At 41.3% G+C, this 14,889-nt stretch overlaps 1 protein-coding gene across 1 annotated transcript in view; it reads left to right on the top strand.

The window, feature by feature from the left end:
* CHRNA4 (cholinergic receptor nicotinic alpha 4 subunit) overlaps window positions 1-7,989 on the top strand; it is a 38,225-nt gene extending 30,236 nt beyond the window's left edge. The window contains exon 3 of the mRNA XM_053693125.1: window positions 7,864-7,989. Within this exon, the coding sequence (XP_053549100.1) occupies window positions 7,864-7,989 (126 nt within the window). The remainder of the gene's footprint in view (window positions 1-7,863) is intronic.
* The last annotated feature ends 6,900 nt before the right edge of the window (window positions 7,990-14,889 follow it).

The raw sequence follows: 14,889 nt of genomic DNA, 5'->3' as shown, positions 1-14,889 counted from the left end.
GGGGTGATAAAGTGAGTGCACAGCCTGCAATCATTTAGTCTATTTCCATCGCAAGTGTATGTTATCTGTCTTATTGCTCTGTCTCTCTTGGTGGTTTCCAAACCTGCCTGTTCCTTCGTTTTTCTGTGCCAAGTCTTCCCTGCTTAGCTTATAGCACTTTCTCCCTTTGCTGTATTCTTTCTGTTCTTTTCTTACTGAGCATCATAAACTGTTTTGCTGGGAAAAAATCGTTCCAGTTTGATCTCTTCTAATTCTACCTTGCATAAAAGGGTGATGCTCAGTTATTTTTTATTTTTTTATATCTTGTATCTTTATTTTCAAAGCTCCATAAACACATTACATTTTATACATTAGATAAGAAGTAAAAGCACAGCCAATTTCAAAATGTCATATGCAAAAGACATCACATAACTATAAGGAAACTGTCCAAATGTGATGAATCTAGTTGTTTCATATTTAAGAAAGAAGCAAATTCCTTCTGCGGTCCAAGTAATGGCTGTATAGTTATTTAAACAAAAACAAAAGGCAAACAAACAACAACAAAACAACCAGGGAATTACAATACAAAAGTTTCATGTTAAACAATGTTAAAACAAGACATGTCTGGAAATTGACATTCTATAAGATTCTGTGTAACAATGACCTCTGGTACTCCTATTACAATGGATCACTACATGTTGAGCAAGAAGACATTGGTTTAGCATGAAGGTATTGTTCCTACAAGAATACCATGTCCTGGAAAAAATTCATCCGACCTATCTTAAAATAGTGAAACCTCTCTAGGGTTAAGGTATTCTTTACTAGATCAATCCATTGAGGGATGGTAGGTATCTGGGGACTTTTCCAAAGTGTAGGAATAAGCCTTTTAGATGCATTTATCAAGATTTGGTATAGGTGTCTTCTAATTTTACATGGGATATCAAATAAAGCATTGAACAGGATCTTTTCTGGGGAGAGATCAAATTGAACACCTATGATATCACAGGCCAGTGAGTGGATTTGTGTCCAGAAAAGATTGATCGCATCGCATTCCCACCAAATTTGATACATAGTGCCTGCTCGGCCACAGCCCCTCCAACATCTATCGCTTGCATTTTTGAACATATGTTTTAACTTGCTAGGGGTTAAGTACCATCTAGTAATAATCTTCAAATTAGTTTCTAGACCCGCTGCGGAGTGGACAGATTTAGCTGTGGCCTTGAACCATGAGGACCATTGTTTAGTGGAAATGGGCAAATTAATTTATTTTTGCCATTTAACAGTATAGTTCGGTTTCGTATGATAATATGATTTGAGAAGGTTCTGATACATCAGGGAGATTATTTTTTTGGATGCAGTTGTGATGTACACAGAGTTTCGAATACAGTGAGTTGTCGTAGCATATCTTTGCTTAAGTGTCTTACTTGATGGTAATACAACCAGGAATTAAATTGGGTTAGTTCCCTTTCTAGCAATATATTTCTAGGAGCTAACTGGCCTTGTGTCAGTAGTAAATATATGGGTAGATATTTTGTTAAGGAAGCTGGGTTGGAGCTATTAGTTATTGTTCCCTGTATGTTTGCCGGGAACTCCCTATTGGGGCGTAAGATCATTAACGGTGAATAGTTTGAGGTGATTAGTTGGAATTTACTTCTTATGAGTGCCCAATCTGACCATATTTCTTTTAAGATCGGGGTAAGTAGCTAGACTCTCCCATGGAGGTTTTTGAGGGGCCCAACAGATACCGCCCAAATAAGGGGTGTCTAATAATTGTGACTCTAAGTGTACACAACTCTTATATGAGTTCTCCCCCTGCCTACACTAATCAATCACACGTTTAGTGATATTGCTAGTTTGTATAGGAGGATGTTAGGAACTCCCAAGCCTCCTTCTTCTCTGTGGCTATAAATGGTATTTTTGGCTATTCTAGGGGGTCTACGGTGCCAGATGTATGTGTCAATAATAGATTGTAGCTTCCTTATAAACACGTTAGTGCCAGGGATTGGGAGGGCTTGCAAGACATAGAGAGCTTTTGGTAAAAGGGTAATTTTTGCCGCCGCTATTCTTCCCAGCCAAGAAATATTCTTTGGGAGCCAGGAGGAGGTCAAATATGCAAACTCCTCCATTAACCGTCCATAGTTTAACTTACATAGGTCTTCTAATTTTAACGTTAAGAAAATCCCTAAATATTTTAAGGCCTGATTTTGGATTCTAAATGGGTATTGCTGACTAATTGTTAAAGCATCTTTAGCAGGTAAGTTTATTGGGAGTATTTCTGATTTATTGTTGTTGATTAAAAAATTGGAGATCTCACCGAAGGCTTCCAACTCGCGTTGGACAGCTGGTAAGGATTGAGTTGAGGAAGACAGTATCATTAAGATATCGTTGGCAAACATTGCTAATTTATAAGTTTCTTCCCTTATTGTAATGCCATGTATTTCGGGATTGTTGCGTATTTTTTCTGCTAAGGGTTCTAAAGAAAGAACATATAAAAGAGAGGATAGAACGCAACCTTGGCGAGTCCCATTCCGAATTTCAAAATGTTCTGATAGTATCCCATTAACTCTAACCTGGGCTGAGGGATTAGAATAAAGAGCTAATATTTTATTTACGAATGTGGTGGGAAAGCCACATTTTTGAAGGGTGGCCTGAAGGAAAGTCCAATCTAATCTATCAAATGCTTTTTCAGCATCAGTTGATAGAAGTATCGAGGGGGTGTTTAAGTTTTTAACATATTCTATAAGGTTTAGTACTTTACATATATTATCTCTAGCCTCCCGTTGTGGGACAAACCCAACTTGATTGTGGTGAATTAAATTTGGAAAGAAACTGTTAATTCTATTTGCCAAAATTTTTGCATATAGCTTCAGGTCTACATTTAGTAAATTTGCCGGGGAGTTTGGTGGCTTGCCCGATTTGGGGATAACCGAGATATGTGTCTGCATCATAGTGTCCGGAAAGTTATTGGAGACTGAAACATAGTTAAAGAGATTAAGAAGGTGCGGAATGAGTTGGGCCTTAAAGGTTTTATAATATCTATTTGAAAAGCCGTCGGGGCCAGGGGCTTTGTCCGGCTTCAAATCGATGCTCAGTTATTTTACTTCAATGAATATATACATTTATTCTATTCCATTTGTCAAGCACATCACCTCACCTGCCACAAATGAATTAATAATTAAATATAGGTAACAAGAAAGAATCATGTACTGATGTCTATATATTCAGTGTTAATGAGACATTTATCATCATTATCTGTATAATGAGCAGGTTAGACATATTTTCCCTTCTGTCTGTTAATTGGTAGATAAGAGGAATATGTCCTGTTGTGTTTGTCTTTGTATTAGGTGGAGGTGAGAGGTTTGTTATTTGTGCATAAGAATTCCCTGATGTAGAGGTTTGTTATTTGTGCATAAGAATTTTCTGATGTATATACAGGTGAAACTCGAAAAATTTGAATATCATGCAAAAGGTCATTTATTTAACTAATGCAACTTAAAAGGTGAAACTAATATATGAGATAGACTCATTTCATGCAAAGCAAGATAGTTCAAGCCGTGATTTGTCATAATTGTGATGATTATGGCTTACAGCTCATAAAAACCCCAAATCCACAATCTCAGAAAATTAGAATATTGTGAAAAGGTGCAATATTCTAGGCTCAAAGTGTCCCTTTCTAATCAGCTAATTAAGCCATAAAACCTGCAAAGGGTTCCTGAGCCTTTAAATGGTCTCTCAGTCTGGTTCAGTAGGAATCACAATCATGGGAAATACTGCTGACCTGACAGTTGTGCTGAAAACCATCATTGACACCCTCCATAAGGAGGGAAAGCCTCAAAAGGTAATTGCAAAAGAAGTTGGATGTTCCCAAAGTGCTGTATCAAAGCACATTCATAGAAAGTTATGTGGAAGGTAAAAGTGTGGAAGAAAAAGGTGCACAAGCAGCAGGGATGACCACAGCCTGGAGAGGATTGTCAGGAAAAGGACATTCAAAAGTGTTGGGGACTTTCACAAGAGCCACCACACACAGACGGATTCTGGACATGGGCTTCAAATGTTGTATTCCTCTTGTCAAGCCACTCCTGAACAACAAACAACATCAGAAGCGTCTTACCTGGGCTAAAGAAAAACAGACTTTGGGGCATATGTATGAAGCTCCGAATGTAGCTTGATTAGAAACAGCAGTAATGAAGCAGCGGTCACAAAGACCGCTGCTCCACAACCTGTCCACCTGCTCTGAGCAGGCGGACAGACATCGCCGGAAATTAACCTGATCGAGTACGATCGGGTTGATTGACACCCCCTGCTGGCGGCCTATTGGCCGCGAATCTGCAGGGGGCGGCGTTGCACCAGCAGCTCTTGAGAGCTGCTGGTGCAATGCTGAATACGGCGAGCATATTGCTCGCCGTATTCAGCGAAGTCTGGCGGACCTGATCCACACTGTCTGATCAGGTCCGCCAGACTTTAATAAATATGCCCCCTGGTCTGTTGCTCAGTGGTCCAAAGTCCTCTTTTCTGATGAGAGCAAATTTTGCATCTCATTTGGAAACCAAGTACCCAGAGTATGGAGGAAGAATGGAGAGGCACACACTGCAAGATGCTTGAAGTCCAGTGTGAAGTTTCCACAGTCTGTGTTGATTTGGGGAGCCATGTCATCTGCTGGTGTTGGTCCACTGTGCTTCATTAAGTCCAGGGTCAACGCAGCCGTCTACCAGGAGATTTTGGAGCACTTCATGCTTCCTTCCACAGATGAGCTCTATGGGGATGCTGACTTCATTTTCCAGCAGGACTTTGCACCTGCCCACACTGCCAAAAGCACCAAAACCTGGTTCAATGACCGTGGGATTACTGTGCTTGATTGGCCAGCAAACTCGCCTGACCTGAAACCCATAGAGAATCTATGGGGCATTGCCAAGAGAAAGATGAGAGACATGAGACCGAACAATGCAGAAGAGCTGAAGGCCGCTATTGAAGCATCCTGGTCTTCCATAACACCTCAGCAGTGCCACAGGCTGATAGCTTCCATGCCACGCCGCATTGAGGCAGTAATTGCTGCAAAATGGGCTTAAACCAAGTACTGAGTACATACAGTATGCATGCTTATACTTTTCAGAGGTCCGATATTGTTCTACAGGTATGTACAATCCTTGTTTTATTGATTGCATGTGATATTCTAATTTTTTGAGATTGTGGATTTGGGATTTTCATGAGCTGTAAGCCATAATCATCACAATTATGACAAATCACGGCTTGAACTATCTTGCTTTGCATGTAATGAGTCTATCTCATATGTTAGTTTCACCTTTTAAGTTGCATTAGTGAAATAAATGAACTTTTGCATGATATTCTAATTTTTCGAGTTTCACCTGTACAAACAATGTATTACTGTGAGTCTCCATATGAAGACAGTGTCCCAGTGTCCATGCAGTGGAGGGAAAGGGTGTCTGTGTCTTTTTATTAGCAGCAAAAACTATACATGTACCTTTGTATAAGCAAGAGTTGAACTAGGAGTGTTGTGGTGCCTGTACCTTGAGATAAGGATATCCTTGTGGCTCTATAATATATAAATGACTTACAGTGTTCTGTATTTATCACTAAGGGCCCTATTCTATAAAGGTCTTTGGGCTGGCAAGATTATTTCATACCCCCCAACTGTCCCGATTTTCGCGGGACAGTCCCGATTTTCGCGGGACAGTCCCGATTTTAGGGGTCTGTCCCCCTGTCCTGGGTTGCTAGCCATCTGTCCCGACTTGCCCCATGCATTAAAAAAAAAAAAGCAGGAGTAAGCAGGAGTAAGAAGGCTGTATACACTATGACCACAGGTAATGGTGACCTCTCTAACCTACCTCTGGTAGTGATGATGTCTAACCCCTGGTGATAATACTAGCATGCCTTCATTTTTATACAATGAGCAGTGCTAATACCAGGTTAACGAACAGTGGAAGCCGCAGACTGCCAGCTAATGTGCTTGCCAACCCCAGGATCCCATATAATTAATTACAGATACCCATATATGATGTAGTGTGTGTCTATCTGTATCCATAACTGTGTGTGTGTATCTGTATGTATAAATTTATGCTATGTAGTGTGTGTCTGCATGTATAAATGTAAGCTATGTAGTGTGTGCATGTGTATCTGCATGTATAAGTGTGTATCTGCATGTATAAGTGTATGCTATGTAGTGTGTGTGTGTGTCTACATGTATAAGTGTATACTATGTAGTGTCTGTGTATCTGCATGTATAAGTGTATGCTGCATGTATAAGTGTATGCTATGTAATGTGTGCGTGTGTGTGTGTATAAGTGTATACTATGTAGTGTCTGTGTATCTGCCTGTATAAATGTATGCTATGTAGTGTGTGTGTATCTGCATGTGTAAGTGTATGCTATGTAGTGTGTGTATCTGCATGTTTAAATGTATGCTGTGTAGTGTGTGCGTATCTGTATGTATAAGTGTGTGTGTTTGTGTGTGTGTGTATCTGTATGTATAAGTGTGTGTGTTTGTGTGTATCTGCATGTATAAGTGTATGCAATGTAGTGAGTGTGTATCTGCATGCATAAGTGTATGTTATGTAGTGTGTGTGTATCTGCATGTATAAGTGTATGCAATGTAGTGAGTGTGTATCTGCATGCATAAGTGTATGTTATGTAGTGTGTGTGTATCTGCATGTGTAAGTGTATGCTATGTAGTGTGCTACTGTGCATTTTTGCTGACTTTAAAGGCCAGAATCTAGAATATTAATGGGGAATGCAGAGAGCAGTTTTAAAGAATTTATTATTAAATGTCCAATTAAGATAACAATATTTAGCACTGTCTTTGCAAAGGATAATTAAATACAGCGCTCACATAGCCATACCAGTGTTTTGAGCTTGTGTTTGATTTGCTGCCTAAGTGTATTAAAAGATATGACTTTATTTAGAATTTTATTTATATTACTTTAATCTTATGATTTTTTAAGCCCCGCCCACCACATTTCAATTTTTTTGCCGCGGGGGTCCCTCTTTTGAATTTTGAAATGTTGGGAGGTATGTTATTTAAGAGTGCTCACCAGTACTTCTATTCCCTGGTGGAATTATATAAAGCCACTTTTTACCCTGAAAACAGGGTGTCTCGCTAAGGGGCATATACAGTGCTGCATTTTTGTATGGGAAGGAGATGCATACATGAGAAAAGTGCACAATGAAAATGTAATTTAACAATCATACAAAATGAATATTGAAACATTCACACAAATATAAGTAGGAAAAAATTGTACAGTTAAGGTGCACAAAAATAGTAACAAAATTCTTCACCATATTAATCAAAATATTCAAAACACTAATTACTCTAAAAAGTAAAAGCTATACATACGAAAATAACAGCAATTTTACAGTACAGTGCACTAAAAACAGCGTAATTTGATTTGTATTCTGTGTTTATTAAAATTTAAACATACACAGGGTTCTCCCTGTATACTTTGTTCTCCATTGCAAACTTTTACATAGCAGAGAGCTCTTAGTTATTATATCTATGGGAGACAGCTCGCCACTTGCAAGGACAGCCCCCTTTTTTTATAGAATTCCATGAAGGCTGCTCATGCAAGTGTTGGACTGGAAAACCACACTAGGCCAGCACTTTTTTTTTAGAACCGGGCCCTAAGAGTCTACTGTTTACTTCATATCACTAAATAATTGTCCATGTATCTTTGTATTTTGGTTGTTGTATCGTATTAGGATGGAGATCATTTCTATGTTAGAAGTAAAGTGTTTCCTGTTAGCACTGAAATTAACCTAAAGTCTTTGGATTCGTTGTAGCAGTGTTCTAATGACCCATATTAATTACTTGATAGTGTCCTGATTTTTCAGGGTTTTGTGCAAGGCCATGATATTTGTGTTTTTCTAATTACAGGTGAAGCAAGACTGGAAATATGTAGCAATGGTCATTGATCGTATCTTCCTGTGGATGTTCATTATTGTCTGCCTGCTGGGGACTGTTGGACTATTCCTCCCACCCTGGCTGGCTGGGATGATATAACACGGGAAATGCCTATAAAAGAGGTGTAAGAGCGAGGGGGGCATGGTGAGAAAGAAAATGAGATCTAGAGCCAAGGGAGGCATAAAATGGTTATTTTGGAAAGGGGTGAGAAAACGTGTATACGTACAGGTTACTGTAAGGGAAGAGGAGAGACAATGGCAGAATAAGATGGGAAGATTGATATGTTAGAAAGGTTAGGATTAGGGAATGGAATCTAAGGGAATAGTACAGATTATGGGCAGAACACCAAAGAAACAAATAGAGGAGAGGTACAGTTTATGGGTGAAGCAAAAGAAAAGGATAATAATTAGGTTAAGATAAAACATATAAGGGGTATGAGAGCATATTTAGAGTGGTGTCAGGCTGGCAAGTGGAGCATTCAGAGAATGAGACAGGGAAGGTAGACAGGCATGTTAGAGTGTGAGAAGAAGGACAAAGAGGTATAGAATAATGTGACACAGAAAGGAAGAGGCACAGATGATATGTCATAAGGTGAAAGGAACATAATAAGGCAAAAGAGGGACATTTACAGATTAAAGCATGAAATGTAGAGGGTAACTGAGAGGTACAGAGAGAGGAACAGAATAGATGGAGAAGGGGTGTGCCAGAGGGTATGAGAGAGCTTGAGGGGAGATGTGACCACTGTATGACCATTACAGTTTATAACAAGAGGAGAGTTAGAGAGGGTGAAACATACATATCAGGCCGGAGAAGGAGAGTCAGAGGTTGGGAGAGATACAGATTAGCATTAGAAACTGAAGCAAATAGCTGGAGAGATACATAATGAGGACAGAGAAGTTAGCATTAGAGAAAGGTAAAACCCAAGGTCAGAGAGAAGTAGGGATAATGGCAACATAGTAGGGTTTGGGATAAAAGTGTGTCAAGTGTAGACAAGATCTCAAAACAGGAAGACTGAAAAGAGTGAGAACAGAGAGATAAAGCAACTGGAGCCAGCCAAGTTATGTAAGGGTGTCCTGAACACTGTCCTGGCTAAAGGGTGATAGACTGTCTGCAGTGTATAAATATTTAAGACTGTTTGAAACGCATGGGTGAGCTTAAAACTCTTTGGGAATCCCCCGAGGAACGACAGAGGTCTTTTGGAGGCAACTCTAGCCTTGCCTTATTATATACTCACACAGCTCGCTGCACTCTGCTAAACATGTAGAAAAGCTGGGGCCCAGCTGGTGAATGAATAAACATGTTTTTGGACTGAATTTCCACTGTGTCTCTTGATAAAGAGTAGCCAGTAGCTTTATTATTGCCAGAATGAGTGAGAAATTGAAATAATCAAGTGTTGCATATTTGAGAGATGAGTGTGTTTAGTGTGAAACATCCTTAATCTCACCATTAGTTTCCTCAGTTTGTCACAGAACAGATACTAAATAAAACTCACATAGTAAAAAAACAACTTCCTTTTAAGGAGGCACAAAGGGCTGTGATAAAGCAGCACAACTAATAGTAAAAACATATTTAAATCATGAAAAAACATGTTCTCTGTTTAATATTCATGTTGTCTCTTTTATAAAAGTGATTATTTTTGCATCTCCAGGCCTGAATTAATGGAGAATTTCAAGCAGCCTGCATTTGTTTTGTTTTTTTGCAATTTGAAATTAACCTTTAGGCTACCAAGAGATTAGCAACACATTGATCTTTTTTGACCCATTGTGGTAACAAAATGAAAGAGAGTGAGGTTAGAGCTGCCATCTTTGTTGTTGCTGGTAAAATAAACTTGGAATGCTAATTAGCAGAATTCATTCTGTAAACAGAACTGAAACTATAGCTTTTAAAAACATAAATTATACTTACCTGATAATTTCCTTTCCTTCTGTATGAGGAGAGTCCACGGCATCATTTCTTACTGAACCTGGCCACCAGGAGGAGGCAGAGACACCCCAGCCAAAGGTTTAAATACTCCCCCCACTTCCCTCATATCCCAGTTATTCTGCCAAGGGAACAAGGAACAGTAGGAGAAATATCAGGGTATAAATGGTGCCAGAAGAGAAAACCTAATTTTGGTCCACCCATCAGAGTATACAGGCGGTTGCCGTGGACTCTCCTCATATCAGGTAAGCAAAATGTATGTTTTCCTTCTTAATATGAGGAGAGTCCACGGCATCATTCCTTACTGCTGAGAAAACTATACCCAAGCTCTACAGGACACTGAATGATAACGGGAGGCGGACCCTAATCTGAGGGCACCACAGCCTGCAAAACCTTTCTCCCAAAAGCTGCTTCAGCTGAAGCATAAACGTCAAACTTGTAAAATTTAGAAAAAGTATGTAAGGAGGACCAGGTAGTCTCCTTACAAATCTGCTCCATAGAGGCCTCGTTCTGAAAGGCCCAAGAGGAAACCACTGCTCTAGTGGAATGAGCCATAAACCTCTGAGGAGGTCTAAGCCCTGCTCACTCATAAGCAAAGCATATAAAACTCCTCAACTAAAAAGATAAGGAAGTCGAAGAAGCCTTCAGACCCTTACGCTTCCCAGAGTAGATAACAAACAAGGAAAAAGTTTGCCTAAAATCCTTAGTAGCTTGAAGATAAAACTTCAAAGCTCGAACCACATCCAGATTATGAAGTAAACTTTCCTTCAAAGAAGAAGGATTAGGACACAAGAAAGGAACCACAATCTCCTGATTGATGTTGCAATCAGACACAACCTTAGGGAGAAAACCCAAGCCAGTACGTAGGACAGTGTGGAACACCAGATAAGGAGACTCACATTGCAAGACAGCTATTTCAGAAACTCTGCATGCCGACGCAATAGCCAATAGAAAAATAACTTCCAGGACAACAATTTGATGTCAACCGAATGCATATGCTCAAACGGAGCCTGTTTCAAAAACTTAAGAACAAGATTCAAACTCCAAGGTGGAGCATTAGATCTAAACACAGGTCTGATCCTAATCTGTGCCTTAACAAAAGACTGCACGTCAGGGAGCTCTGCAAGCAAAACAGATAGGGCCAAAATCTGTCTCTTCAGGGAACTGGCAGAAAGGCCCTTCTTCAGACTCCCCTGGAGAAAAGAAAGTATCCTGGTAGCCTTAACCTTATGCCAGGCTAAACCACATTCTTCACACCAGAATAAGTAAGCTCTCCACACCTTATGATAGATGCAATGAGTAACAGGCTTATGAGCCTGAATGAGAGTATCAATAACCCTCTCAGAGAAAACTCTCTTGGCTAGGACTAAGCGTTCAATCTCCACGCAGTCAGCCTCAGAGAATCTAGATTTTGATGAACAAAAGGACCCTGTTCCAGCAGATCCCTGCGACAAGGTAACTTCCACAGAGGAGATGAGGACATCCCCACCAGGTCCGCAAACCAAATCCTTCATGGCCACGATGGAGCAATCAGTATCACTGATGCCTGCTCCTGCTTGATCCAGGCCACTACATGAGGAAGAAGTGGTAACGGCAGGAAAATGTAAATCAGGTTGAACCTCCAAGGCACTGCTAATGCATCTATTATCTCCACTTGAGGATCCCTGGACCGCGACCCATATCTGGGTAGTTTGGAATTGAGATGGGATGCCATGAGATCTATCTCCGGCGTCCCCCAATTGTTGCAAATCTATGCAAACACCTCGGGATGGAGAGACCATTCCCCCGGATGAAAGGATTGTGTGCTGAGGAAATCCGCTTCCCAGTTGTCCACAACCGGAATGTGGATCGCTGACAGCGAGCAGTTGTGGGCTTTCCCCCACTCCAGAATTCGAGATACTTCACTCATAGCTAGGGAGCTTCTCGTTCCTCCCTGATGGTTGATGTAAGCCACCAAGTTTATGTTGTCTGATTGGGACGAACCCAGAAGAGGCCAAGCCTTCAGAGCCTTAAAGATTGCCCTAAGTTCCAGAATGTTGATCGGGAGGAAGGATTCCTCTTGAGTCCACAGGTCCTGTGCCTTCCTGGCACCCCAATCAGCTCCCTATCCTGATAGACTTGCATCTGTAGTCACTATCTCCCAGGATGGTCTCAAGAAAAATGTCCCTTGGGACAGGTGATCTGGACAGAGCCACCAGGAGAGCGATTCTCTCAACCGGTTGTCCAGAGAAATCTGTTGAGACAGATCCGAATGATCGCCGTTCCACTGTCTCAGCATGCACAGCTGTAGTGGTCTGAGATGGAATCTGGCTAAAGGAATGATTTCCATGCTGGACACCATGAGACCAATCACCTCCATACACCGAGCCACAGAGGGCCTTAAGGAGGTCTGAAGGGCACGACAAGTGGAAGTTAGCTTGTAATATCTCTGGTCTGTAAGGAATATCCTCATGGATATTGAGTCTATTATAGTACCCAGGAATTCCACCCTGGTACTGGGAATAAGATAACTCTTTTCTGAGTTTATCTTCCATCCATGAGATCGAAGAAGAAACAGAAGAGATTTCAAATAGTCCTCTGCCAGACGAAAAGATGGTGCTTGAACCAGAATATCATCCAAGTATGGAGCTACTGCTATACCTCTGGTTCTGGCAACTGCAAGCAGAGCCCCTAGAACCTTTGTAAAAACTCTTGGAGCAGTAGCTAGACCAAACAGAAGTGCAATAAACTGGAAGTGCTGGTCCAGGAACGCAAACCTTAGGAACTTGAAGTTTTCCTTGTAGATTGGAACGTGAAGGTAAGCATCCTTCAGATCTATAGTGGTCATGAACTGTCCTCCCTGAACTTTCTGCAAGCGGTACCGAGACAATGACTCCTAGGGAGGAGAGATCGCTCATGAATCCCAGAAAGGCTTCTCTCTTTTCTGGCCTGGAAGACAGGTTTCATAGGAGGTATCTGCCCCTGGGTGGATGAGACTTGAAACCTATCTTGTATCCCTGAGCAATGACCTTGAGGACCCACGGGTCTTGCACGTCCCCAAACCAAGCATCTGAAAAGAGCGACAGTCTGCCCCCTACGTGATCCAGAACCGGATCGGGGGCCGCCCCTTCATGCCGACTTTGTCTCAGTGGGCTTCTTGCTCTGCTTGGATTTATTCCAGGACTGAGTCGGCTTCCAAGTAACCTTGGATTGCTTGGGCTTTGCAGAGTGCTGCTTACGATTTGATTTATCAGAACAAAAGGATTTATCAGAACGAAACAAAAATTAGGACCTTATACCTTAGGCTTGTTCTTCTTATCCTGCGGTAAAAAGGCACCTTTGCCTCCAGTAACCATGGAGATAATTGAGTCCAGACCTGGACCAAATAAAATCTTGCCCTTAAAGGGGAGGGAAAGAAGTCTGTACTTAGAAGTCATGTCCGCAGACCAGGACTTTAGCCAGAGTGCCCCACGGGCTTGATCAGAAAAACCTGAAGCCTTAGCATTCAGGTGAATAATTAGCATATTTGCATCACAAATAAAATAATTAGCCACCATTAAGGCCTTAATTCTTTCCTGGATCACATCGAGGGGACCCTCCACCTCGATCAAATCAGAGACGCAGTCGCACCAGTAGGTAGTCGCTCCAGCAACAGCCGCTGCCGGTTGAAACAAATATCCCGTATATTGAAACATCTTTCTTAACAGAGTTTCTATCTTTTTATCCATGGGCTCTTTAAATGACGAACTATCCTCAAGCGGGATAGTAGTGCGTTTAGCAAGGGTGCAGATAGCGCCATCCACCTTAGGGATGGAACTCCACAACTCCAATTGAGAGTTTGGGATCGGGAACAATTTCTTAAAGGAAGACGAAGGGGAAAAGGAAGAACCAATCCTTTCCCATTCGTTCTTAATAATGTTCACCATCTTTACAGGAACCAGGAAAGTTTGTGGTACAACCCTGTCCTCGTAGACCTTATCTAATTTAGGAATCAAAGGATCCTCAGGCAATTTGGGCTCTGGAACCTCTAACGTAGCCAAAACTTCCTTCAACAGAATGCGTAAATGTTCAATCCTAAATCTAAAGTCTGGTTCCACTGCAGCAGGACCGCCCCTGCTATACTAGCAAAAAAAAAAGCCCCAAGCCTTTCAGGCTGCGCAGCTCACAAAACGAAAGTAAAAACCTGTACGTTCCAACGTCTGCCTGAGCCCAATAACCATCTCACACATGTGGCAGCATAATCAAATAAATGTATGTGATTAATCCCCACTGTTCAATAAACCCCCCTCATGAGATATTAACCCTTAATTCTTATACAGATAAAAGGAGCCACACTGTGACCCTGTCTTCTGGCATTATCATATTTATAAAAAATTAAACGATCTTACCGGAATCTATGCTGTAGAACAGAAACACAGCCTCTCAAGTTTGACAGTCTTGTAGCATCGCTCCTGACATGGACTTGAGAGATGGAAGCAGGCAGTGAAACTCGTCAACACTGATTGCTTAGGAGCTGTTAATACGAGTCTGGATGGGTTCGCAGAAAGACTTTCCCTGCATCTCCAGACTCTAACATTCATCAATGCTCTCACTAAGAGGCTGACAAGACTAATTAAAACTCCAGTCCCATTTCGAAGGGTAGATACCCTTCATAAGGAACTACTCCGAATCTTCTGACACTTCTCTGCCAAACTCCTGTGACAAAATTCAAAGAATGACTGGGATATGAGGGAAGTGGGGGGAGTATTTAAGCATTTGGCTGGGGTGTCTTTGCCTCCTCCTGGTGGCCAGGTTCAGTATTTCCCAACAGTAAGGAATGATGCCGTGGACTCTCCTCATATTAAGAAGGAAATTATGTATTTGAAAACAGTTCCATTCCTTCACATATCAGTTGACTTGTTGAAATGGAGACTCTCTAAAAAAATATAGTGACCGCTCCATCACAATAAATGCTAGTCATGTCTGACCCTGCCGCCAAACAGTTATTAACCCTAACCATGATTCCAACTAACTTGACCTGGATCCGCTAAGTAACCTCCCCCAAGAACACACCATTTAACGCTAACCAGCATCCACCCATGGCAAATTCCTTGTATACAA

This window comes from Bombina bombina, chromosome 1, assembly GCF_027579735.1.
Source record: "Bombina bombina isolate aBomBom1 chromosome 1, aBomBom1.pri, whole genome shotgun sequence".
Taxonomy (NCBI): Eukaryota; Metazoa; Chordata; class Amphibia; order Anura; family Bombinatoridae; genus Bombina; species Bombina bombina.
This window is presented reverse-complemented; position numbering and strand designations above follow the sequence as displayed.